This window comes from Diadema setosum, chromosome 15 (assembly GCF_964275005.1).
Source record: "Diadema setosum chromosome 15, eeDiaSeto1, whole genome shotgun sequence".
Classification (NCBI taxonomy): domain Eukaryota; kingdom Metazoa; phylum Echinodermata; class Echinoidea; order Diadematoida; family Diadematidae; genus Diadema; species Diadema setosum.
This window is the reverse complement of record NC_092699.1, coordinates 2282592-2308133: the sequence shown is the minus strand read 5'-3', so window position 1 is coordinate 2308133 and position 25542 is coordinate 2282592. Positions and strand designations below refer to the sequence as shown.

The 25542-nt window shown below is 40.0% G+C and overlaps 2 protein-coding genes across 2 annotated transcripts; one reads left to right on the top strand and one right to left on the bottom strand.

Moving 5' to 3' along the window:
• The first annotated feature begins 4122 nt into the window (after positions 1–4122).
• On the top strand, positions 4123–7284 carry LOC140239160 (uncharacterized). Its single transcript, XM_072319044.1, has 2 exons — positions 4123–4232; positions 5136–7284. The coding sequence occupies exons 1-2, from the start codon at positions 4123–4125 to the stop codon at positions 7282–7284; spliced, it is 2259 nt and encodes a 752-aa protein (XP_072175145.1).
• A 16871-nt stretch (positions 7285–24155) lies between these two features.
• On the bottom strand, positions 24156–24908 carry LOC140239158 (uncharacterized). Its single transcript, XM_072319043.1, has one exon. It carries the CDS (start codon positions 24906–24908, stop codon positions 24156–24158), a length of 753 nt encoding a protein of 250 aa, XP_072175144.1.
• Between the last annotated feature and the right edge of the window lie 634 nt (positions 24909–25542).

The window sequence follows — 25542 nt, the reverse complement described above, 5'->3', positions numbered from 1 at the left end:
GCGAATCCAGCAAGTATTTGGATGCGTTACCCCACGTAAGAATTCCATAGTTAAGATATGGAGAAATCATGGTTGAATATACAATCTGCAAAATATGGTTGGGCAAAAAATGTTTTAGTTTATTTAGGATTCCTGTGTTTCGTGACAAAATTTTGCTTAAAAAATTAAAATGAGTTTTCCAGGAGAGGTCGCTATCGATGTAAAGTCCTAAAAACTTGGTACTATCTACTCGGGTTAGATTAACACCATTAATCTTAACATCATCAGGAATAACTTGCAGAGAATTGCTAAATAACATATAATGTGTTTTATCAACATTTAATGATAACTTGTTAGCGTAAATCCAGGACTGAACAGATTTCCATTCATTATTCATTATGTTTACAAGGGTAGTGGGATTACGGTGAGACAGAAATAAATTTGTATCATCAGCGAAACAAATAAAAGAAAGAATCTGTGACGAATTTTGGAGATCGTTGATGTACAGGAAGAATAAAAGTGGGCCAAGAAGAGAACCCTGGGGGACACCGCAAGAAATTGACGTTATACTAGACTCATAACCACTTATGTGAACAAATTGTTTTCTGTTTGTGAGATAGTCTTTAAACCACTCTAAAGCCCTCCCACGGATACCGTAATGGCTTAACTTATAAAGCAAAATGTAATGGTCAATGGTATCGAAAGCCTTCGAAAAATCGAGAAAAACACCGATGGTGTGGGAAGCATCATCTAAAGCATGAGCTACTTTATCAATGAAGGCTAATAATGCGTGAGTTGTGCTATGTTGTTTTCTGAATCCAAATTGGAAACTGGAAAGAGTATTGCAATTAACAAGAAATCTAAGCGTTCGTTTATAAACAAGCCTTTCCAGAATTTGCGAAACTGAGGTTAAAAGAGATATCGGGCGGTAATTATTCACAAATTCTTTTGGACCCTTTTTTTATATGGGAACAACTCGAGCGATTTTCATTTTATCTGGGACTTTGCCACTAGATAAAGATTGATTGAAAATATAAGTAAGTGGAGAAATTATTTCATTTATTATGTTCTTCAAAAGAAAAGCTGAAATACCATCATTGCCTATAATTTTCTTAATATTTAGGTTATCAACAATTTCTTTGATTTCTTCTTCAACAATAGGAATGAAAAACATGGTTTGCGCATTCCTGTCTTTTAAAAAAGAATGAAAAGTTGTCTGGGTATTTGGTATTTTGCTGGCAAGGTCAGGTCCTAAGTTAGCAAAGTAATCATTAAATGCATCGGCCATTTCCTGTGGATCATCAACTTGATGACCGTCATTCAAAATATGAGTAGGGTAATCAGTAACAGTGGTGGATTTCAAAGCTGTGTTTATCACCCTCCACGTACTCTTAATGTCAAACTTACATTTTTCAAACTGATTAGCAAAATACAGTTGCTTGGCTAAGCGTTACGAAGAAGTAAGTATATTGCGGTAACGAATATAACGGGATATAGTTGCATCATTTGGAGATCTTCGGTATTTGCAAAACAGTTTATTCTTCCTATTGATAGACCTAAGTAGGGACTTTGAAATCCATGGTTGTCTTGGTACTTTCTTATAATTCGATCTGGATCGTCTTGATAAAGGTATATAAACATTACAAGTACTCGTAAGGATGTTCATAAAACATCAAAGGACGAATTTACATTTCTTTGATTATAAACAGAGGACCAATCAACTGACCTCAATCCCTCCCTAAGTCTATCAAGATTACATTCAGACATATCACGAAAACCTGAATTAAGGGTTGGCATTTTCCTAGTAGAAGACTGAGGTACAAGCGCATATATCGGGAAATGATCGGTGATATCAGAAACTACAATACCAGAAGTAACATCAGTAAATAGATTTTGTAACATCAGTAAATAGATTTAACAGAAGTAACATCAGTAAATAGATTTTGTAATGGATGGCTTTGCAAATCAGCTACCAGTACATATCATTGACAGTTTCTTGGTGTAACACATTACGGTACCACAAGAACTTAAATGATCAATGCTTTTCTCGCCGATCGGCGACCATGGCACGGCAGGACTAAGGTCGCCGTTCGGCGACCATGGCACGTTTTAATGGTCATATCTGTACCAAATTGCTTAAGCAGTATCTTCAAGTCAAGTGCAATAGTATTGCATTACATTCAATCGTCAGGCTCTAATGCCGGGCGCGTAAGCGCGCGTGAAAAAAAAAATGCTGTAAATTACTTCAAAATCATTTGGCATACATTTCATTATTCCAAAATTTCGTGCACGTCCGCGCGCTCGTTTTTTTTTTTTTTTGCACTTATATAGGCGTACTTTAATAGCAAAAATCATATATATATATATATATATATATATATATATATATATTTTTTTTTTTTTTTTTTTGACATGGAATCGCTTTAACTCTTTATTTGCCATGGTGGTAACCCCCTGTGTGCCACGTTATTCTGAGACAAGAAGGTAGTCATTCCTCGAGAAAGAATTCTGTTTTTTCCAGTATATATAACTTCTACAAATTTCTGTTAAGCTGGACATAATAGTGAGCAAAGTTGAAGAGGAATGCCCAGCTTTGCTTTGATACAAATTGTATGACAAATCTATTTCTATTCATATCTTTAATGACCAGTTGCTACACTGTTAAGGCATGACTTTTGCACATGAAACCGTGAGAGAAACATACAATTTCACGCAAATTTAATTGGGAACACCGCTTTATAGTCAATCACCACAGAGAATGCAGAGAATGCGGAATTAGGCGATTTATCGATCGGTTTAAGCGGATTAGTGCCTTTGAGCGGAAAATGCGAAATTGGCACGCCATCGACTGAGTGGGACGTGCGAACATGGCACATAAAGACTTAAAATAGTAATGAGGGCATGTTTGCCAGGTTTGGGGTCATTCCGAGTCAATATGATGCCATACGGACCCGTAAAAATTGAAATTCTGCGCGCGCGTTAATGGCGATATACAGTGAAAATAAGGCAAAAAATTCACCGCCAATTTTAAATCTGAATTTACTCGTCAGGATGAATGCTGACTCCAGGTTTCATTGCATATTCTGATAGCTGATGAGTTGCTGTAGATATAATATTCTGGGTTGCCGATGCACGCAAAAATAATGATAAAAGGTATGAAATTTCTCTATGAAATAAAAAGGTAAATTTTCAAAATGACGTCGTCAGATGATTCAATATACTCGAACCGATTTCATTTATCAGTAACTAATTCTCACCCAGATGTCATTATGTTGAGGCTTACAATGTTGTCTATCAAAGTTTTGATAACACTTTTGAAAATGATGATGTCATCACTGTGAAAATCATTCAATACATTCAATCATGCTTGTAGCATGATACCATTAGGTTCATTGGTGTTATATTTCATGCGCTCATGAGCATCATGAGTTATGTTGCAGTTCATCAACACAATAAAATAGCAGTAACCATGCTGCCTATTGTTCTCAAGATTCGCCTCCTAAAATGATTGATTTGTAATCTGGACTATCCGTAGAACATAACATGGTGGCAAGCGGGAAGCATGGACGCCACAAGACTGAAATCGGATAAGTTCATGTCTATCTGAGTTATTTTCATCGAAGTTTTATGCTGTGCGCCAGGCCTAGTTGGACCGGACGGACGCCGCTCGGGGAAAACTGTGCTATATTGGTCACACGCAAAAGACTGAGTTCATGAAGCCAAGCTACGCGGAGCTTGCCTGACGACGCTACATAGACGGGATTGACTGTGACCAGTCGCGGATTGATACACACATGAACATCAGTGATACATCAGTAGATCACGTACGCGCAACGAACTGCCCATTGGCGTACATACGTGACATCGTTTCCGCTCGCTACACAACGGGCCTAGCTATAGGCCTATGCAAGATTACGAGTCAACAGGCAGCACCTTAGACGGGTAAATTCCACGTACGATTTCTCCGATCTGCCTTTCGGCTCGGACCAGACCAACCCTTGTGACTGTCAGCGATACATCCGACTGCTCTCCACGCTGCTGACCGACGATTCCGAAGCCTACGGAACACAGAATAGCGAATTTGACTGTGGTCGACACAGATGTTTCGGTCCAGTTTGCCATTGCTCATCGTGCAATTGCCTGATGTCAGCGCTGAGCGGAGCGGACCGAACTAGCCCAACGCGGACGGAGACCAGCAGAGCCTGCGAGTATACAACGGGAAACGCGTACGCGCAGCCGGTTTACATCGCTACGTGAGACGGACCGAGAGCAGACCTAGATCTTAGAAGCTCTGAGGTACATTGCCTGTCATTGGCAGTGGTAACGATAGCCACTCAAGTCGGACGCTAGAAATACAAAGCTGGAAATAAATGCTTGAACTAAATGGACGCTTTGCAGCATGAAAGAAGGTAGACAATATTCCAAATGCTGTTTTTTGCATATCATCAGTCTATAAACTTTTACATGTACTAGTGTACCAGCACAGTATATAGTCCTGTGACACACAACTAGGATAAGACAGTAGTCTTACTCCTTTGTGTATGAGTAGTACAAGTAGAATTCCACGAAATTTGAATTCAGGAAAAGACAGTAGTCTTACTCCTTTGTGTATGAGTAGTACTAGCAGACTTGCACGAAATTTGAATTAGGATAAGACAGTAGTCTTACTCCTTTGTGTATGAGTAGTAAACGCGCACGATACTTGAATTAGGATAAGACAGTGGTCTTACTCCTTTGTGTTGCAGTGATAGTGTACAGAGATTACACAGTGATAATTGCTTGTTATGTATGTGTAGCTACGAATTGTAAGCACTTGAATTGCATGCACATATTGTAGTAATTGCTTAACTGTATACACACACGCGCGCACATTCAGTATGGGAGAAATGTCAGGTATCACACCACCCTCCATGGATTGGGAGACGAAAGATCCTCCCAACGCGTTTCGCAGTTTCAGACATTACTGCGAGCTGATATTTCAAGGACCCTTGAACAAAAAGACAGACCAAGAGAAAATCACATACATCCTTCTCTGGCTTGGACAAGAAGGTATCCGAATCTACAAGTCATGGAGCAAAGAAATGAAAAAAACCGAACGAGCTGTTTGAGGCATTCTCAAAGCATTTCGAACCGAAGAGCAACTTCCGGTTGGCCAGATTCCAGTTGCAGAAGCTGAAACAGGAGCCAGATGAAAGCACTGACAATTTTCTGGCTAGATGTCGCACATTGGCACAGAGATATCAGTTCAAGGAAGGGGAAATTGACGATAGATTGATTGAGCAACTCATCATTGGTGCAAGCAATAGGAAAGTACAAGAGATACTACTGGGCAAAGATGATACGCTCACACTAGATACAGCTCTTGACGTTGCAAGAACTCAGGAAGCTACACGTTTGGATATGAAGTCACTGAATGAGAAATCTCTCAACCTTGATGTCATGAGGAAAAAAGGCCACTTCCAAAGACAAAATGGACCGACACCAGAAAAAAAGAAGTGCCATTTTTGTGGACTGTCACATCCACCGAGGAAGTGTCCAGCATATGGAACCAAATGCAAACGCTGCGGCAAACTCAATCACTGGGAAGCCTGTTGTAGATCGAAGCAAAGTGGACAAAAGCAGAAAGCCAAGAGAGGAGGATCCTACACAAGTAAAGCTCACAAGAATGCAGTGCACGAACTGCAAGAGGAAACAGCACCTGTTGACGAGTTTGAAAACCTGAAGTTTGAGACCATCACTATCGACTATGTCAAGAACAATGAAATGTTTGCTGAGATCAGGGTGGATCTCGGAAACAGAAAGGGGACATTGAAGGCTAAGGCAGACACCGGAGCCCAAGGCAACATTTTACCCCTACCAATATACAGACAGATGCACCCAAACAACATCGACGCAAAAGGGAACCCAGTCAAGGACACACTGAAAAAGTGTCAGACCATTATCACTGGATATAACAAGAATGTTATTCCTCATCTAGGTGTACACACGATGAACTGTCGGTATAGAGATCGGGAAACTGCTTCCGACTTTTACGTTGTCGACACTGACGGCCCTGCAATCCTTGGCTTGCCCTTGTGTACTGAGCTCCAACTTATAATCATAAACGGTGGAATGGAGCAACAGCTGAGTTGTCCCATCCAGAACGAGGAGCACTTGAGAAGTTTGTACCCAGACCGGTTTGAAGGAATCGGTAACTTCAAAGGCGAGCATCACATAGTCATCGATAAGGAGGTACCCCCAGTCGTCCACCCTCCGAGACGGTGCCCCATTAACATCAAAGACAACATCCAGACTGAGATTGACCAGATGGTTGAGCTAGGCGTGATTACACAGGTACAGGAACCGACCGATTGGGTGTCAAGTCTCGTGTATGTCCAAAAGCCTAACGGAAAGTGGCGGATTTGTCTGGATCCAAGAGATTTGAACAAGGCAATAAAGAGAAGCCACACCTCAATGCCAACCATAGATGAAACCAGACATAGGTTCGAAGGAGCAACAGTGTTCTCCACCATGGATGCTAAACATGGGTATCTGTCAGTCAAACTTGACGAAGAATCAAGCCGACTCACAACGTTCAACAGCCCCTTTGGGAGATATCGGTTCAAGAGACTCCCTTTTGGACTCAGCGCATCCCAGGATGTATTCCAGACGAAGATGAACCAAATCCTAGAAGGGTGCTCAGGAGTAATCTGCATGGCAGATGACATTGCTGTGGTAGGAAAAACTGTAGAAGAGCATGATGCCAACCTACACAACTTGATGCGAGTAGCCAGTAAACATGGACTTGTGTTCAACTGGAACAAGTGTAGGATCAAGCAGGAGAGCATTCGCTTCTACGGCTTAGTGTTCGACAAACACGGCGCTCACCCCGACCCTCAGAGAGTAGAAGCAGTGCAAGCTATCCAAGCTCCTACATCTCAGAGAGAGCTACAAGAGTTCCTAGGAATAGTGACCTACATGTCGCCCTTCATTTCTAACCTGTCAAGTTTGACAGCACCGCTACGAGACCTGCTAAAGAAGGACACAACATTTGCATGGTCACCTTCGCACCAGATGGTATTCGAGAAGACCAAGGCTGCAATATGCCAAGATGTCACCTTAGCATACTTCGACCCAAAGAAGGAAGTAGTGCTCGAGGTCGATGATTCTTCAAGAGGTCTTGGAGCAGCACTCACGCAGCAAGGCCGACCTATAGCATTTGCATCCAAGTCACTGACAGACACAGAACAACGCTATGCAAACATAGAAAGAGAGATGTTGGCAGTGGTCTACGCTTGTGAAAAGTTTCACAGCTACATATGTTGAAGACGTTTCACCGTCCTTTCCGACCATAAACCTCTTGAGATGATAACACTGAAGAATCTCGGAGCAGCGCCCCCAAGGCTGCAGAGATTACTCCTCCGACTGCAAGGATACGATATGGTAGTCAGGTACAAGCCAGGCAAGGACATGCTCCTCTCTGACGCCATGTCCAGACTACATCCACTTCCAGACGAAAGAACAGAAGAGCCACTCCAGGTCAACTTTGTAATGTTCTCAGACCAGAAATTGACAGAGATACGTCAAGCCACATCGCAAGATTCAGAGCTTTGTGCTCTCCGAGACGAAATCATCCAAGGATGGCCTGATGAAAGACGTGAATTGAGTCAGAACCTTCGAAAGTACTGGCCCTATAGAGATGAATTATCCGTCGAAAATGGTGTACTGCTCAAGGGATCCAGATTGATCATCCCGGCAGGATTGAGAGCAGAATACCTGACCAAAATACACGAGGCCCATCAAGGAGTCACCAAGTGTCAGCTGCGGGCAAAATCCTTCATTTTCTGGAATGGAATCAACAAGGACATCGAAGAACTAGTTGGCAAGTATCCAATCTGCCAGAAATACGGCAACGCACAACCAGCTGAACCCCTCAGGCCTCACGAGATACCGTCAAGGCCTTGGCAAGTTGTTGCAACCGACATCTTCATGCTTGAAGGAACTGAATACCTGCTGATAGCAGACATGTACTCCAAGTACCCTGTAGTACGGAAGATGCCAAACCATCCAACAAGCACAGCTGTCATCAATGCCCTGAAAGAGGTGTTCTCGGAACAAGGAACCCCTGAAAAGCTCGTTAGCGACAACGGCCCTCAGTTTAGCAGCGCACAGTTCCAGACGTTTAAGGATGAATGGAGCTTTATCCATGTGACGTCAAGCCTTAGGTACCCCCAATCAAACGGGTACATAGAACGCCAGGTACAGACTGTGAAAGCTGCCATGAAAAAGGCAAAGGACGGGCATGTGGACCCAAACATAGCCCTCCAGTGTCTTCGAGCAACCCCAATAGATGCACACCTACCATCACCTGCTGAGCTGATGTTTGGCAGAAAAATTCGTACAAACTTACCCGTCCACATTCGTAATCAGGACCCCAGGAGAGATGAAGTGAAACAACGCTTGATGGAGAGACAGGAGAGGCAGAAAGCAGACTTTGACAAAAATACCAAACCACTCCCACCACTTTCCACGGGACAAAGTGTCCGTGTTCAAAACCAAGAAACCGGGAAGTGGGAAGAAGGCCGCATCGTCCACAAGCGGTCTGAGCCTAGATCATACGATGTAGATACCCATAGTGGTCACGTCTTCCGCAGAAACAGGCGACACATCCGTCAAACTCGAGAGACCTACAAACAACCCCAACCACACTCACACGCAGACAAGTATGAGTATAGCACTCCTCATAGGCAAAACACAAATGCAGACAAACCAAAACACCAGGACAACACAGACACCAACACTCAGTACATTACACGGTATGGACGCCAAGTTCACAAACCGGAAAGATACCGTGACTCTGCGTGAAATGTACATAAGTACATACCTTAACACCGAAGTTGATGAAATAGTGTTAAGAAGTAGTTAGTGGACAGCAAGAAGTGTTCAGAGTATGATGAATATAGGTTGTTGTTTTCTTTTAAGGATAAGATGGTATCAGATGAGTATACATGTATGCACTGTATGGGTATGCTCAGTGTTAATCAATTTCGGATAAGAATACAAAAGTAGTCAATACATAAGATGACAGGAAACGTATTTCAAACGTATTTTGAATCAAGGTTTATGTCACAATATGTCTGTTTGGAAAGCATAGCCACACTTTAGCAAGTGTTGTCAGAATGAACATTTCTTTTTTTTTAGAAAGAAAGGGGGTTGTAGCATGATACCATTAGGTTCATTGGTGTTATATTTCATGCGCTCGTGAGCATCATGAGTTATGTTGCAGTTCATCAACACAATAAAATAGCAGTAACCATGCTGCCTATTGTTCTCAAGATTCGCCTCCTAAAATGACTGATTTGTAATCTGGACTATCCGTAGAACATAACAATGCTAACTTTGCTGAAATTAATAGGAACGTTTATGTTTGATTAATAGGATGTTCAAACAAGATTCTGGTTTTGAGAATTATTTGTTGAAGCTAGATTTTGCAGATAGGTTTCAACTCTGTAAATATCGCTGTGGTAATCACAGATTGCCTGTTGCTGATGGTCGTTACCTCCCTAATCAGGCTCTGCAATCCTGCACCTTATGTGACTCACATTAGCCAGGTGACGAGTTTCATTTTGTGTTTAATTGTCCTGTTCTTGCAAGGGAAAGGAAAACTTTGATCAAAAGATATTACCTTGTCAGGCCAAATGTTCATAAAATGCACAAGTTGTTTACTATGCAAAATATCAAAGATTTAATTATTCTTTCAAGGTTTTGTAAAATTATTATGTCTAAGTTTTAATGTCTTTGAAGTGATATTGTCTGTAGTAGTTAATAGTCTGATATTAGAGCTTGATTTTACATTTAGCTGGATTGAGCTCACAGGAACTCAGAGGGGGTGCATTTCTTTGTTCCAGATTCTGGATTAAGCCTGAAGTAAACATTTTAAGTTAAATAGTTTTTATTAACCTCTGGGTGTGAGTTTGCTGAGATCTCAGTTTTTGAGTTATCATTATTTTATTTATCTAATTTTGTGACAGATATTATCGCTCTTATTGTTCTCAATTCGTGACTGTTATTGCTGCTCTTGTTGTGAGTTTAAGGCCAGGTTAAAATGACATCTCTTGAAGTAATGTATTTTCTGTTTGAATTTCTTGTATGTATGTCGTTTTGTAATGCTCAGTATAGAGTATATTATTATAGTAGTTGCGCAATATAAATGTCCTTTATCATTATTATTATTATGATTATTACTATTATTACACTGTATATTGGTTCATTATTCTCATAATTATTAATAATTATTTGTACATATTCTCTTATGCCAATCATTGCCGTTGTTATAACCAGTTGTATTTGGTTGATTGGATGATTTGTATTTGTATTTCTTCCATGCCCCCATGAGGGGCCGTCAAAGAAGTACAATTCATTGTCATTCATTGTCATTGTCATTCATTGACTACTTTATTTGCTATTTCTATAGGAGTCCATTTTTTTTTTCGAAATGAAAATTGACATGACTTCATTCAATGAGCAGTTACAGTAGGTCATCATTTCGTGTAGTTTTCTCCGAGTTTTTGATATTTTGTAGCTTACCCTATAGGTTATCGGAATGTGTTCTCCTTTTTTTTTTTGATTGAATGGCGGAATTATGCAATTATGCGCTGTCATCCCCGTACTTTTTACACTTGTAGACCATGTCACGTGCATTATTTTATGACTGACAACTTTTTGATCAGACGCCATATTTCATAAGTAAATTACAGTCAAAGCCAAAATACTTTCGTCTGTATCTTAGAAGGTATATGCTCTATTGCCACCATATTATGCAAACATACAGACCATGGTACTCGGGTCATATTATAAGATTAATATTTCTTGGTCAAATGCAATCTTGGATGGGTAAACTGGGGTCAAAGGTCAAGAGTGCTTTTTTTCTGTATCGGAAAATAATTAGCATGCCTCTCTGGAAATACAAGCTCAATGCCCGCCATATTTTGGAAGCATGTAGACCAGATTCATAACACAGTGATGACTTGATCAGACGCCATCTTGTAAAGTAGGGTCAAAGTCTAAATTTCATTAATGTCTTCAGTACCTAGAAAAGTATATTGTCTATTGTTCCCATATTTTACAGACGTATAGACAATGTTACTTGGATAAATCAATGAAAAAAAAAACTTCTTAGATGAAATCTCTGAAATGCAAATTGGGGTCAAACGTCAACAATACTCATTCTGTATTGTAATACGCTATGTGTATTAGCGTGTGTCTTTCGAAATACGTGGCCTATCTCCCCCATATTTTGAACACTTGTGAAGTATGTTACCTAGATCATTTCATAAAATAGCGACGTCTTGATCAGACGCCATCTCAGATATGCAAATTAGGGTCAAATGAATAATTCTTATTTCTGTATATCCGTAAATACCTGTTTCCCCAGTATTTGAACACATTAGAGACAAGATAAATTGATTCATTTTACAAGATGACGACTTATCAATTACAATTCTGTATTGTTAGTCCGAGTCACTTTGATGTGTGCTTTTTGTGGCGTATCACCTTATTCTTCCCAGTAACGAGTTTAAGTCTTTTTTTTCATTTAATTTACTTGTATTTTTTTTCAATTGTATGCCTTGATGTTTTGCAGGATGGCTGCGGAACAATCAGACGGTGGAAATCCCCTTCTGGAAGGCATTGCTAGAGAAATCTTAGACAACGAACTTATCGAGGCTCTTGGGATAGAGTTGGGCTTCACTGTGGCGGAAATTCACGAATTCATACAAATGAACAATCTCGACCATAAAATCAAAAACTTTGGAACTGTCAGCATGGTGCGTACATGGATGGAAAAGACAACTCATCAAGATCTGAAAGAAGCTCTGAGAAAAATCAAGCTAGATCGGATTGCTGAGAAATATCTACCATTCGGTATTTATGTCACTGCACTAAAGGACAAGTTTACCTTCAAATACATTTGAAATGAGAGAATGCAGCAATATTGAATACGGAAAATCCGTTCAATTAAAGAGCACTTAGCCTGTCTTTTTGTTCAGAAAATATGAAGTTTTGTGAAATTCTCTTTATATTTTCCTTTTATCGTTCTACGCATGTGACACGGTAAACTCAAAGTCACATAGCTTTCAAACGGAGTGTCTGATTTTTCCTCAAACCTTAATTGATGCGTTCTACCAGTATTGCTGCATTCCTTCAATTGGCATGTATATGAATGTGCAAGTGTCCTTAACGCTTCTTCAGTTGTAGTAGGAGGACTCAAAGGCATACATTGCCTAAGCGGGTTTATTACCGACAAAAGGAAAAATAATGTACATGCCAATCTTGTAATGAATCGGTAAACATATAGTCAAATTGACTAATGAAATAGACTTACGTATCATTCTCTCATCATATGGTTTGAAATAGATGGCAAGATTTGGTCGAGTTTCTTTTTTTTTTATAGTTTTTTACGAGATAAAGTCACTCTATATGATTTGATTTTAATAAAGATATAATAATCTATTTAAGTCCAAATTTTCATGTCATTTGTGACCGTACATAATAAATCCAACAAATACTCGCCAACCCTCATTTTTGTTGTTGTTGTTGTTGTAGCGAGGACACAAAATAGGTTAAACACGTTAACTTAGTCAATCTTTAGTTGTGTATATTTTCTGAAAATGCAATTCTTTTCTACATTTTTTCTTAGGTTTGGGAAAAGAATCCAGACGGTAAATTGTGTTTTTAGCTGTTTTTCTACAACACATTTTTTGTAGACTAGTGTAATTAGGTGTTTCAATGAGTCCCCTTTTCGATTCTAAAAAAAACTCTTTACACACTCTTCCTTTCCAGCTCGCATAACTTTTGAAAAAAAAACCGATGCTATTGCTTTGAAAATTAATTTCAATCATTGGTCAGATGTGCTAATAGAGCATGCTAAATCTCAGCTCAATCTATCAACCTCTCCATTGTTGATACTGCGGAGTTTTACACCATAATTTTAGTCCTATCCATTGCACTGAGCATGGCTTGTCAAGATTAAACGCTCGGATAGACCATGGTCCATGGATAGACCCTAAACTTCAAAGCCATTCTTCACTCATTTCCAGAGTGTGTACCTTCTTTCTATTATTGATAAGATGTGTTAATAGAGCATGCTAAATCTCAGCCTAATCTGATAATCTCCTTATCGTTAATACGATAAAGTTAATACGATCTTACATCCTGCTTTAGTCCCATCCATTGCACTGAGTATGGCTTGCCAAGATTAAACACTTGGATAAACCCTAAACTTCAAAGCCTTTCTTCTCATTAAACACATTTCCAGTGTGTGAGCTTTATTTCAATTATTTCGTCAGGTTAAAACGTCATTTTGTATCGCGTTATACATAATTTTAAACCTGGTATACCAGGTTTCTCAAAATGTAGACAAAAATGCCAGCATTTGAAGCCTAAATTCAGGTTATTCTGTCTTACAATACCCAGGAAAATGTCTTTAACTCAACGATTAGAGCTTCTCCTGTAAGTGTTTGTCTTCTTTCTGTAGGAAAACTGCGTATATTACAGTTTATCTATCTTCTTTTTACGACGTAATTTGCACTTGTTTGGCCATTTATGAAGATGTACTTAGCAATCAAGGCTGAGCTCAGTATAGATTGTGGTGTTCGCTGAAACCATTAAGGTGCCTCACTTTGTGCATAACTAAAAAAGTCTGTGTGCCCATCAGCGCACGCTCTATTCATACCGCGAGTCCGATCGTTGTTTTCATTGTTTTCAATGATTATTCCGAAAGATCGTTCATCCCAAAATGATGAAGGTTCGTAGATATAAAAATGAAGTATATGGTCTATAATAGCAAAAATGAAATAATCTTGATTTTGTGGCAAAATAAGGTGCTGTGATTTGACAAAAAAAAAAGGTAGGATATGCGTAATGCAAATTGAAAAAAAAAAACAACAACAACAACACGCAGACACAAACAAAATTTTACAATTTAACAAAAAATAGTAGGATATTGCGTAATGCAAATTGAAAGAAAAAAACAGGCAGTAACACAAACCCACACAGACACAGACATTTTTGCAACTGATTGACAAATAGCCTTACATCAACGTAAATAAGCACTGAATTGATCGGTGTGTTGGTAGTAGCCATGATTAAAAAAAAAAAAAAAAAAATCATGGGCGTACATACTCGAGCAGGATTCGAACCAACGAACTCTTGATCACTGGACAGGCAGCATCTCCACTAGACCACCGAGCTTCCGTCCGACAGCAAGTGTTGATTCTAACCCTTATAGCATGCAGCGGGTACTGCGTAATTATTCAAACTCATGAGTAATTCATAAAATTATTTACGTCGATGTAGGGAAATTTGTCAATCAGTTGCAATGAAAACACCTCGACGGAAGAATTTCATGAATTTGAATAATTACGCAGTACCCGCTGCATGCTAAAAGGATTAGAAGCAACACTTGCTGTCGGACGAAAACTCGGTGGTCTAGTCGAGATGACACCTTTCCGGTGATCAGGAGTTCCTGTGTTCGAATCCTGCTCGAGTATGTACGCCCATGATTTTTTTTTTTTTTAATCATGGCTACTACAAAAACACTGAGCAATTCAGTGCTTATTTATGTCGATGTAGGGCAGTTCGTCAATCAGTTGCAATAGCAAATACCTCGACGGAAGAATTTCATGAATTTGAACAGACGGACGAATTTCATGAATATGAACAGACATGTTTATGAACACACAAACACACCCGATACCCATACCTTTTGACTAGCCGGAACACATTTGTAATTCACAGATAAAGAAATCTTATTTCGTTTTCAGATTAACGAACCTTCGGAAAAGCGATCTTTCGGAATAAAATTTGTTTTTTGTTTTTTTAACGGGTTAACAAGATTTTAGATTAACAGACCTTATTTCATTGCTGGAAGAACGAACTGTCTGAATAACGAACTTTATTTCATTTTTGGATTAAAGAACCTTCGGATAACGCTGCAAATGCTGGGATTAACGAATCCTTTTTTCATTTTTGGATTTAGGATCTCTAAATGGGTATGGGGAATTAGTGTATTTCGGAATAACGAACCCAAGGAAAAACGAACATTGATCCTAGTTCCTCGCATTTTAATGAATTGCGTCAAATCAAAATTTATCGATTCGACAGAAATCGATCATTGTTAATATTTCATTTGTTTCGACCATCACACATAGGTGACTCCGCACTGTGCATCTAAATTACAAAGTGTATGTGCAAAGAATTTGTAGTGGCTTTAAAAATCAACTGACTGCAAAGGTTCCGTTGTTCTAATCCTTATTGTGTGTGTTTGTGTGTGTGTGTTTGTTTGTTGTTTTTGTTTTGTTTTGTTTTGTTTTTTGCATTTTCACTATGGATATGACTTTTGATTTGTCAATGTTTTGCTATTGATTTTTCGATCAAATGGGCTTGTGGAAATTGTGACTCTGCACTGAAGACTGATTTATAAATATGTGAAGAGGGCACTTAGCTGAGTGAATTGTAATCAAAGGATTTATCAAATTTCGATAGAGTACGATGCACAGAAAATAATCATCGTCATTCATTATTACTGTTATATAGTTTGAATGAATGGCACCAGTGCGCTCAGAAACACCAGTATGAAGCGCCATAAAAATGCAAGTATTAATTTTATCATTATCATTATTATTATTATTAGTATCATCATTTTTATTACCATTACTATCATTATTACTGTTATAGCTCTCAGAAACAGAAACTCCAACTCTCTTCCCCTTGACTTTGAATTTCTCCCGCTTTAGCTGTGTGTCTCCCGCCTAAGATGTATTTTCTTCCTATTAAAATGCAGTTTTCTCCGCAACTTTCAGTTTTATCATATTAGATTGTTAAGCCTATGTTTAACAAAAATCATGCAGATAGCAGAATTGCTAGCCCCTATAAGCCGAAAGCTTCTGGGTTCATGAACCCTGAACCCCTGGGTATTCCAGGGACGTCGCACTTCGCACGCACAATATTGTGCTCGCGTGTTTACGCAATACAGTTTGCACCACGACCTATCATAGTGCTGGGTGCATTTCATGAAGCGTTTTGTCAGATTTTTTTCTGACAAACTGTTCAAAGTTACTAAAATCATTGCATCTGATTGGCTGAAAGCAAATTTGTCAGGGGAAAAAACCCGACAAAAAGCATCATAGAAATGCCCCCCTGGTGTTACACCTTGGTTATAGGATGCTTATTAAGTTCAAATCCCTCTAAGTCACTCACAGCTGAAACTAAAAACTCGTATCTCAATTTGAATAAAAAGGAAATACAATACCTCGTATCTCAATCTAGATAAATATGCAAAAACTCGAAACTCAGTTTACAATATCAAAAAAGTGATAACTTTAGAAATGATAATACTACTGATATTAATATTGATATTAGTCAATGATATAATGTGTGAATAGAGCATGATCAATATTTCAGCTTAATTTGATAATCTCTTTATTGTTCATGCCGCGGCGTTTCACATCCTTTTTTTTTCCCCATTCAATGCAGAGCTAGCACAGCATGGCAAGATTAAGCATTTGGATAGACCATTTTACCTTAGAGCAGCCCCTTTTCTCAGTAAACACTTTTCCACAGTATGTGTTTTCTTTTCAACATTTACATGGGTCAGAAGGGTTCATATGAATTGAGTTATATGCATCGAGTTTTTAAAGCTTAAGGTATGCTCGCTCAGAATCCGTCATTCATTAAAAATCCATGTCTGGCGACGTTTTTTGTTTTGTTTTGTTTTGTTTTGGTTTTTGGTTTTTTGTTTGTTTGTTTTTTTTGGGAGGGGGTGGTTTGTGGTACAGAGTCATATAGGTAACCTATACAGTGTATCCAATAAAAACGCAACAACAGCAAAACGAGTTTCATTGTAATTTGTTGTGATCATAATGATAATTTTCCCTTATGGGATGAACATGGATGGAAGGATATTTTCTTTCATTTGATGCACAACTCTATATGTTTAAAGTTCATGAATGACAGAATAAGAAGAAAGGACAGTAGGCCTACTGCTACAATGTACTAAATTTTCCTTTTCACGCGCAAATTGCCACTTTTGGTGAGTGTTTGGCCTTTTCACGATTCTTTTGTAGAAATGAAAACCACAGCCTTAATATCCATAATTTTTCGTAATATTTCATAATTCACAGGTAGACGATTTGCTAAGGATCCATCAAGATTTCCCTACTTAGCAGTTAACAATGACCGTCATACTATGACGGATCTACACAAACATGAGGGGAAGGGGTGTAAAAGGGAACGTTATAGATGGTTCGGTTGTGTTCATTGTAACGGAGTGGTCTCGTTCTGGGAGCCTGCAACAAGTTGCGGCAGCTTTTCATGAGCAAATTCCCCAATCGTGATGTTCCTGCGAAGTCAACGCTTTTGAGAAACGTTAGGAATTGCCAGCAATCTACTAAGGCTTGATCTGGTCGAAGAAAGACTGTCAGATCAGAAGTAAATGTGGCAGCTGCAGTAAACCATACTATTACGGAATGAGGGAAATTCGTGACACGGAATGAAATCATCATCACACGAAAACTTAAAGTCATAACAATTTTATTCCTCCCTTTGGATTCCTCGAACGGCATGGTCCCAGCCTCGCTCGAAATTGAGCCATCTTCCTTTTTACAATCATGGGCACAAACAGGCCACACCTCCTTTGTATAAATGCATATCCATGACATATTTCCCCCACAGAAGAAAGTTTGCCTATCTTTGATGGTCAACACTCTCTAACAAAATTAGAAATGAATATGCGCTACTGTATTTGATTTACTTACGTATAATACAACGTACAACGTATGCATGTGTATACTGGTACTTTCCAGTCGCATTATCAAACGAATAAAATCGTTAGCTAAACTACTAAACTGTGCAGGCTTCAAACGATCTCGAGCGAATAAACACATAGAATCGATCGTTTTTAAAATCGATTAATTTCGTTGATCGATCTATACTTTACATCGATTTTCCATCAGCTGGCGACTGCACACACTCAATACCGATTCTACCGTAATCGACTATTATTTCGAGATATGCACACTCTAAAATCGTATAGTACCGCCTTTATATTTATACAAATGACACCATCAAACTTGCACTGGTTGGTGCAAACGAACACTTACTGGTATTGTAACGACATTTACTTCTATATGAATATTCATGACGGCAATGGCACGCTACGTGTGCGACGGTACCTGTACGCAAGTCACTTAAAGGGGAAGGCTAGTAACTGATCAGTGGGAATCAGTGGAAATGTTGGGAGATGATTGTTCCAATCCTTATGGGATTCATTCAAGAGTTCATTGTATATCTATTGTTGTGTGAAAATGATTTGCTTCAGAATGGTCTCATATTAAAGTAATGTGCAGTTTAATGCTTCCAGGTTAGCGTCCCTGGTCAGTGACGGAGCATTAATCTGCACATTACTTGAATATGAGACCGTTTTGAAGCAAATCATTTTCACACAACAATAGATATACAATGAACTCTTGAATGAATCCCATAAAGATTGGAACAATCATCTCCCAACATTTCCACTGATTCCCACTGATCAGTTACTAGCCTTCCCCTTTAATGAATATGCATAAAAACGAATGAGAACGACCTAGCACTGGCCACATTGCTACGCAACAACCTCATTACCTATGTTGGAATGCGGGCACCTCATTAAATATGTTCGTACTCTGAAAACGGATCAACATCCTACCTCATAAATACATGCATTACAGGTGGTTTACAGGGGTGACAAACGTCTGTATGGTTTCCAATTCACTGTGAATATTGGTAATCTTCACTCAAAAAAAAAAAACTAAAGTGTATGTTCTGTTGCAAAACAATGTCACAATCCTGCACTGAACTATAAACATACAATAAACATATTGTAGCTGTATATCACAATTTAAATGTGTACAAAACATGCATACATAGTGGTAATGCACTAAAACGGGATAACTATACTTCATGCATCATGCTTGAAACTTACTGCTCGAAAAGGTACATGTCTGTACAGCTTGTACTTTCACACATGTACTATACATAATTATTCATGAAAAATGTGAAACATACTTTGGAACAATTGGTTCACTTTGGCATTTCCTTGCACACATGGACACTTTTCACAATCTGTTTCTATGAAATATGACTTTCTCTATATGCATGAAAATATTTTATAGCTGCCTTTGGATACTATCATTATACATTACACAAAACAATGCTTTAAACACATGTGATGAGTCAATCTTTTCCATGCCTCAATCTTCCTAACATTCACCTGGAATTATGAAAGATGGTATTTTTTAAAAACAATTTTCGCATAGAATCTTTGACTCATCGTACTGACCTTGTATCAGTATAACAATAGGCAACAGAAAAATAAATTTCTGTGACACACCTCAGTACAAATCTTATACACGAAATACACTTTGAATCAATTTCTGACAGCCCAAAATTAAATGATATTTCTGACACAATTTTGCTTCTATTTTTTTTTTTGCATAAAGAGAAAACTACCACCTTGAATTTTCAAATGGATGACCTTATACCACAAATTGTACTAAACAGCATACACATCCTCTGGTTTTACAAGCAAATGAACTCTAGAATTTACGCCCCTTTTTCTGCATCATAATCTGCATCTTTTCCTCATACAGAATTTGTTACCCGCTACAACAAAAGGATCCGAAAGTCGGGGGAGGACAATTTTCTGAAAATGACATGACATTATTCCCTTACTCTTCTCATTTAATTTCATATATAGCACAGCTCATAAAAGTACTCGGTTGCGGAGATATCGATGATTTTATTAACGCATGTCAAGTGGTTGAGGAAATCAGAGTTTCGAGAAAAACGCCTTGAAAGTTTTCCTTCCGACGCTAATACGATCAAGGGGAGGTACGACAGTTTCCATCGCTTGACAATAGAAGGTATGATCCTAGCGACCTCCGCAATGTTCATTTAAGCTTAGCACCAGCGGTCTACGTACGACCAATCAGTAATCAGCATGCCACGCACTGACCAATAAGATCACTCCCTGGCGGAGTCTAGTTGCGGCGCTAAATCCAAATCTTCGGACATCTTTCTGTTACTTGAAAGTCGGAAAATCATAGTCCAGAAAAACGCTAATTTCTTGCCTTTTATTTGATCATTCAGCTTCAAAATTTCGGCAGATGGTAGACAAAACATTAGACTACAAAATTATGCCAAAAGCAGAAATTTTGATGATGTGACTTCAAACTCGATTTTCTCGGCTCAGCCGTCAGCGACTTTAGGATCCTTTTGTTGTAGCGGGTCACATTTGGTTGTGAAGATGTGAATTACTGTATAACTGAACGCAACATTCCTTTTGTGGGTTTTTACCTGATTTGACAAAAAGTGAAATCACAAACCGAAAAAAAAAACATTCACTTCTGTATGATCTAAAATTTGTCTACACAACATGATTATACATTATGTTCATCTTTATGACTAAATGCATAGCCTCACAAAATGATGTTGACATGTATCAGACAAATTATACACTTGGTATGCAAAAAAAAAAAAAACCACAACAGAAACAAACAAAATGTGTATCATACACCAACACATTCCAATCTTTTGGAAGTTTGAACAGTGTATGAACATTGACTTCCAGCTTTTTAGCGTCCAGCGTTGAATTATTTTGACGGACATTGTCACAATGTTTGCCACAGTTATCAACGTTCATTTTTTCGCTCTTACAGGAGTCTGCGTTCATATCATTTATGCTCTGGAAAGCGCATCAGCGATTATGTTGTCCTTTCCTTTGATGTGAGTCACTTTCAGTCCATATGGCTGCAGAAACAGGCTCCATCGAAAGAGTCTCTGTTCTTATTACGAAATCTCTCCAGGAAAGTCAACGGGTAGTGGTCTGTAAATACAGTTACTTCAGGCGAGTTGCTCAGGTACATCTCGAAATGTTGAACTGCTAACACCAGACCCAAGCACTCCTTTTCTATGGTGGAGTATCTCCGCTGATGTCTGTTCAACTTCTTGGAGAAGTAGCTGACAGGTTTCAGGAGACCTGATTTGTCCTTTTGTAGGAGTACAGCTCCAACCCCTACATCACTGGCATCCACCGCGAGCTGAAAAGGTGTCTTGAAGTTTGGCGCCTCCAGCACTGGATCCGACATCAGAACCGCTTTCAGTCTGTTGAATGCTGTCTCACAGGCTCCTGACCAGTCAAATTTGACCCCCTTCTTAAGAAGGTCCGTCAGCGGGGCTACCACATCACTGAAGTTTGGCACGAATTTACGGTGAAAACCACACATCCCAAGAAAACGGATGAGCTCTTTCTTGGAGGAGGGGGAGGGGAAATCTACGATTGCCTGGACTTTGGCACTACGTGGAGACACACTACCTTGACCTATCTCATGACCCAAATAGGTCACAGTTGTTTTGGCAAATTCACATTTAGCCAAGTTCACGACTAGTCCTGCCTTGGAAAGCCTTCCAAATAGATCTCTCAGATGGGCTACATGCTCCTTCCAACTACTGCTATATACCAAGACATCATCTAGGTAGACTACACAATTTTCATGCCCTGAGATCACACCATTCATCATTCTCTGAAACGTGGCAGGAGAATTTTTCATGCCAAAAGGCATGACCCGACACTGGAAGAGACCTTGTGGGGTCACAAACACCGAGGTTTCCTTTGCTTCCTCTGACAGTGGCACCAGCCAATATCCCTTCATGAGATCTATCTTGCTCACATAGGCTGCATTTCCAACCTGATCTACGCAATCCTCAATACGAGGAAGAGGAAAAGAATCCGTCTTCGTAACCGCATTGACTTTGCGAAAGTCAATACAAAACCTTGTCGACCCATCTGGCTTTTGAACCAGTACTATTGGTGAACTCCAACTACTGTTGCTTTCTTCTATGATACCATGTTCAAGCATGTACTCTACTTCTTTGTTCAACAGAGCCTTCTTGTCAGGATGAAGTCTGTATGGGTTCTGTTTTATTGGTTCGCTTTCATCTACATCAACCTTGTGAATGGTGTTAGTTGCACAACCTAACTTGTCCCTACACACCTCTGGAAATTCTTCAAAAATTCCAACTACATCTTTCCTCTCTGATTCCGGCAAATTACCAAGCAAAATCTCTGGATTAGACATCACCTTGGAATTGTCTACCCTGGGAATCATTCTTGACTTGAAATCTACTTCAGGCAAAATCTCTGCATCACTGGGTACATCATCCTGTACATGGACCGCAGCAACACCAGAGGAGTCATTCATGCTCTTACCGCCTGCATCTGTACTATCAGCATCACTGGGGAGACCGCTAAGTCGTATCTCCTCACGTGAAAATATCTCTTTAGCATGTTGGCATGACATACTCTCTTACTCCTCCTATCAGGAGTACTCACAACATATGTTTCCTTCCCAAGACTCTTTTCAGTCAAATATGGGCCACTAAATCGTGCTTTCAGCGGCTCACCAGGAATTGGGAGTAACACAAGGACTTGGTCACCTTGCTCAAATGAGCGAGATTCTGCCTTCTGATCGCAACGAGCTTTCATCACGCCCTGAGATGACTTCAAATGCTCACGCGCCAACTCACATGCTCTCGAAAGTCTCTCTCTAAATCTAGACACATAGTCCAACACATTCTCACCTTCCTCATTCATGTCAGAGAGCAGCTGTTCCTTTACCAGTTTCAATGGGCATCTAGGCTCAAGCCCGTACACAATTTCGAAGGGGGTGAATCCCGTGGATTCGTTTGGGGTATCTCTCGATGCGAACAAGAGAAATGGAACTCCTTTGTCCCACTCACCAGGAGACTTGATCATCGTCTTCAAAGTTTGATGGTACCGTTCGAGGGCACCCTGGGACTGGGGATGGTATGCAGATGAATTGATCTGCTTAATCCCAAGTTGATACATCACTTCCTGAAACACGGTGGACATAAAATTCGTGCCCTGATCAGACTGGATCTCTTTAGGGAGACCGTACCTTGTGAAGAACGTCAAAAGGGCATCAATCATTGTCCTTGCCTTTATTTTCCTCACTGGAACCGCCTCAGGAAATCGACTCGTCGCATCCATGATAGTAAGTAAATACTGAAAACCAGTCTTGGTCTTAGGCAGAGGACCTACATAATCTATCAACACACGACTGAATGGTTCCTGACTTACTGGAATGGGAATAAGGGGTGCTGGCCTGATGTGATGCTGTGGTTTCCCCACTACTTGACAGGTATGACAGGATCTACAATACTCAGCCACATCTTGTCTGAGTCTCGGTCAGTAGAAGTGAGCCAAAATCCTGGATACAGTCTTTCTCACACCTAAATGACCTGCCTTAGGAATGTCATGTGCCAACCGTAAGATTTCCTTCCTATATCCGGGTGGGACTACAATCTGATGGACTGCAGTCCACTCTTCACCTGAGCGTCGTCCAGAAGTGGTCCATTTACGCATCAATACACCAGACTTGATGTAATAGCACTGAGATGTGTTTCCAGCTTCTTCATCTGACAAAGCAACACCATAGAGCTTGTTCAAATCATCTGCTTCCTTCTGTGCCTTAATCAATGCAGACTGACTGAAAATTGACCTCGAATGAACAGGATCATCTACACTTTCACTCATCGTGCGAAAAATGTATCTCCCAATGCGACTTCAGCTTCATCTTCTCCTTTCTCATTCTCTTTCTCTCTCATCGCCTGTGCCCTTGTCACTACGCATGAGGGAAAGATACCTGAGATTTCCTCCTAGGTTTCTGTAGCTGAATCGCTAACAGGTTGAAAACACACAACGGGTGATGGCACTACCTTACCACCAGCCAAATCATTTCCCAACAAAAGAGAAATACCTCTCATCGGCAAATTGTCAACACCAACTGTCACCAACCCAGACACAAGTTGACTCTTCAACTCAACACTGTACAGCGGGATGGGTTTATATCCCCCATTGACATCCTGGATAAGCACCTGTTTGCCACTGAAATCACTTTCATCCAGTGACGACTGATCTGCGACGAGAAGAGTTTGTGTGGCCCCTGTATCTCTCAAAATGGTGACAGGAATCTCATCACCCCTACTGAATGTGACCACACCACAGGACACAAAATCCTTGTACCTCTCATCAATGTCATCATCATCTTTCCTGCGCTGAGTTTGAGTTGCTACACTCTGACTCATTCCATGCACTCCACTTGACACACGTATAAAACCATTTGGCTCTGATTTCTCTTTTTTTTCATCATTTTCAGCTTTAGCTTAGGGAACTGAGTTTTTACATGTCCCTCAGACTTACAGTAGTAGCAAATGAGCTTTCTTTCATTCCTAACACCACTACTCTGCTTAGCACTACCACTTGCTGAATGAGCACTGGGTTTAGACTTTCCACCAGCCTCAAAAAACTTCTCTCCCTGGGAAAATTTCCACCTAACAGGGGATGACCTCTTCCCCTTATTTGTTAGCTCATAAGTGTCAGCCACCATCGCAGCAGACTTTACGGTGGATTCCTTGGAGTCGTCTACATACGTCCGCACGTCAACTGCCATGCCACGCTTGCATTCTTCTAGGAGCATTTCTCTCAGTGCCTCGTATGTAAGATCTACCTTCAAAGATCTAATCCAACGATCGAAAGCGACCTCTTTTCTTCTCGCCAATTCATTATGAGTTTCACCTTCGGATCGTCTCATGTTACAAAACTGTTGTCGATATGCCTCTGGCACCTGCTCGTAGGACTGCAAAATTGCATCTTTCATTTTCTCGTAATCGAATGCATGTTCACAACTCAGAGACGAGAAAACCGCCTGGGCCTTTCCTGTCAGCACTTGCTGAACTAACAACGCCCATTGATCCTTCGGCCACTCTAATCTCATTGCTATCCTCTCAAATGTGAAGAAGAATGAATCTAAATCCTTCTCATGAAATTTAGCCATCAAGTTTGCTGTGTTTGCCAAATCAGATCTTGATCCTTCGGCCACTCTAATCTCATTGCTATCCTCTCAAATGTGAAGAAGAATGAATCTAAATCCTTCTCATCAAATTTAGCCATCAAGTTTGCTCTGTTTGCCAAATCAGATCCAATCGACCACTGACCTCTGTTCTGCATAGAGTCTCTAACCTGCAATTCATTGCTTCAAACCGCATCATCCCGAACAAAAAAGTCCTGTGGTACTCCCTGTGGTACTTGTCGCTACCACACAATGTACCACACACTTGTAATGTTACCACAGGAACTGTGTGGTACTGTACCACAGGCTTGTAGGGTACTCCCTGTAGTACTTGTCAGTACCACACAATGTACCACATAAATAAATGTTACCACAGGACTCTGTGGTACTGTTTTACAGGCTCATGTGGTACTCCCTGTGCTACTGGTCGGTACCACACGATGTACCACACAAATATATGTTAACACAGGAACAGTGTGGTACTGCGTCACAGGCTCGTGTGGTACTCTCTGTGGTACTTGTCAGTACCACACATATACAACACAACCATGTCAGCACAGGCACTGATGTGTGGAACAGGATAGTACCGCAGGACAGTACCACAGGATAGTACCACAGG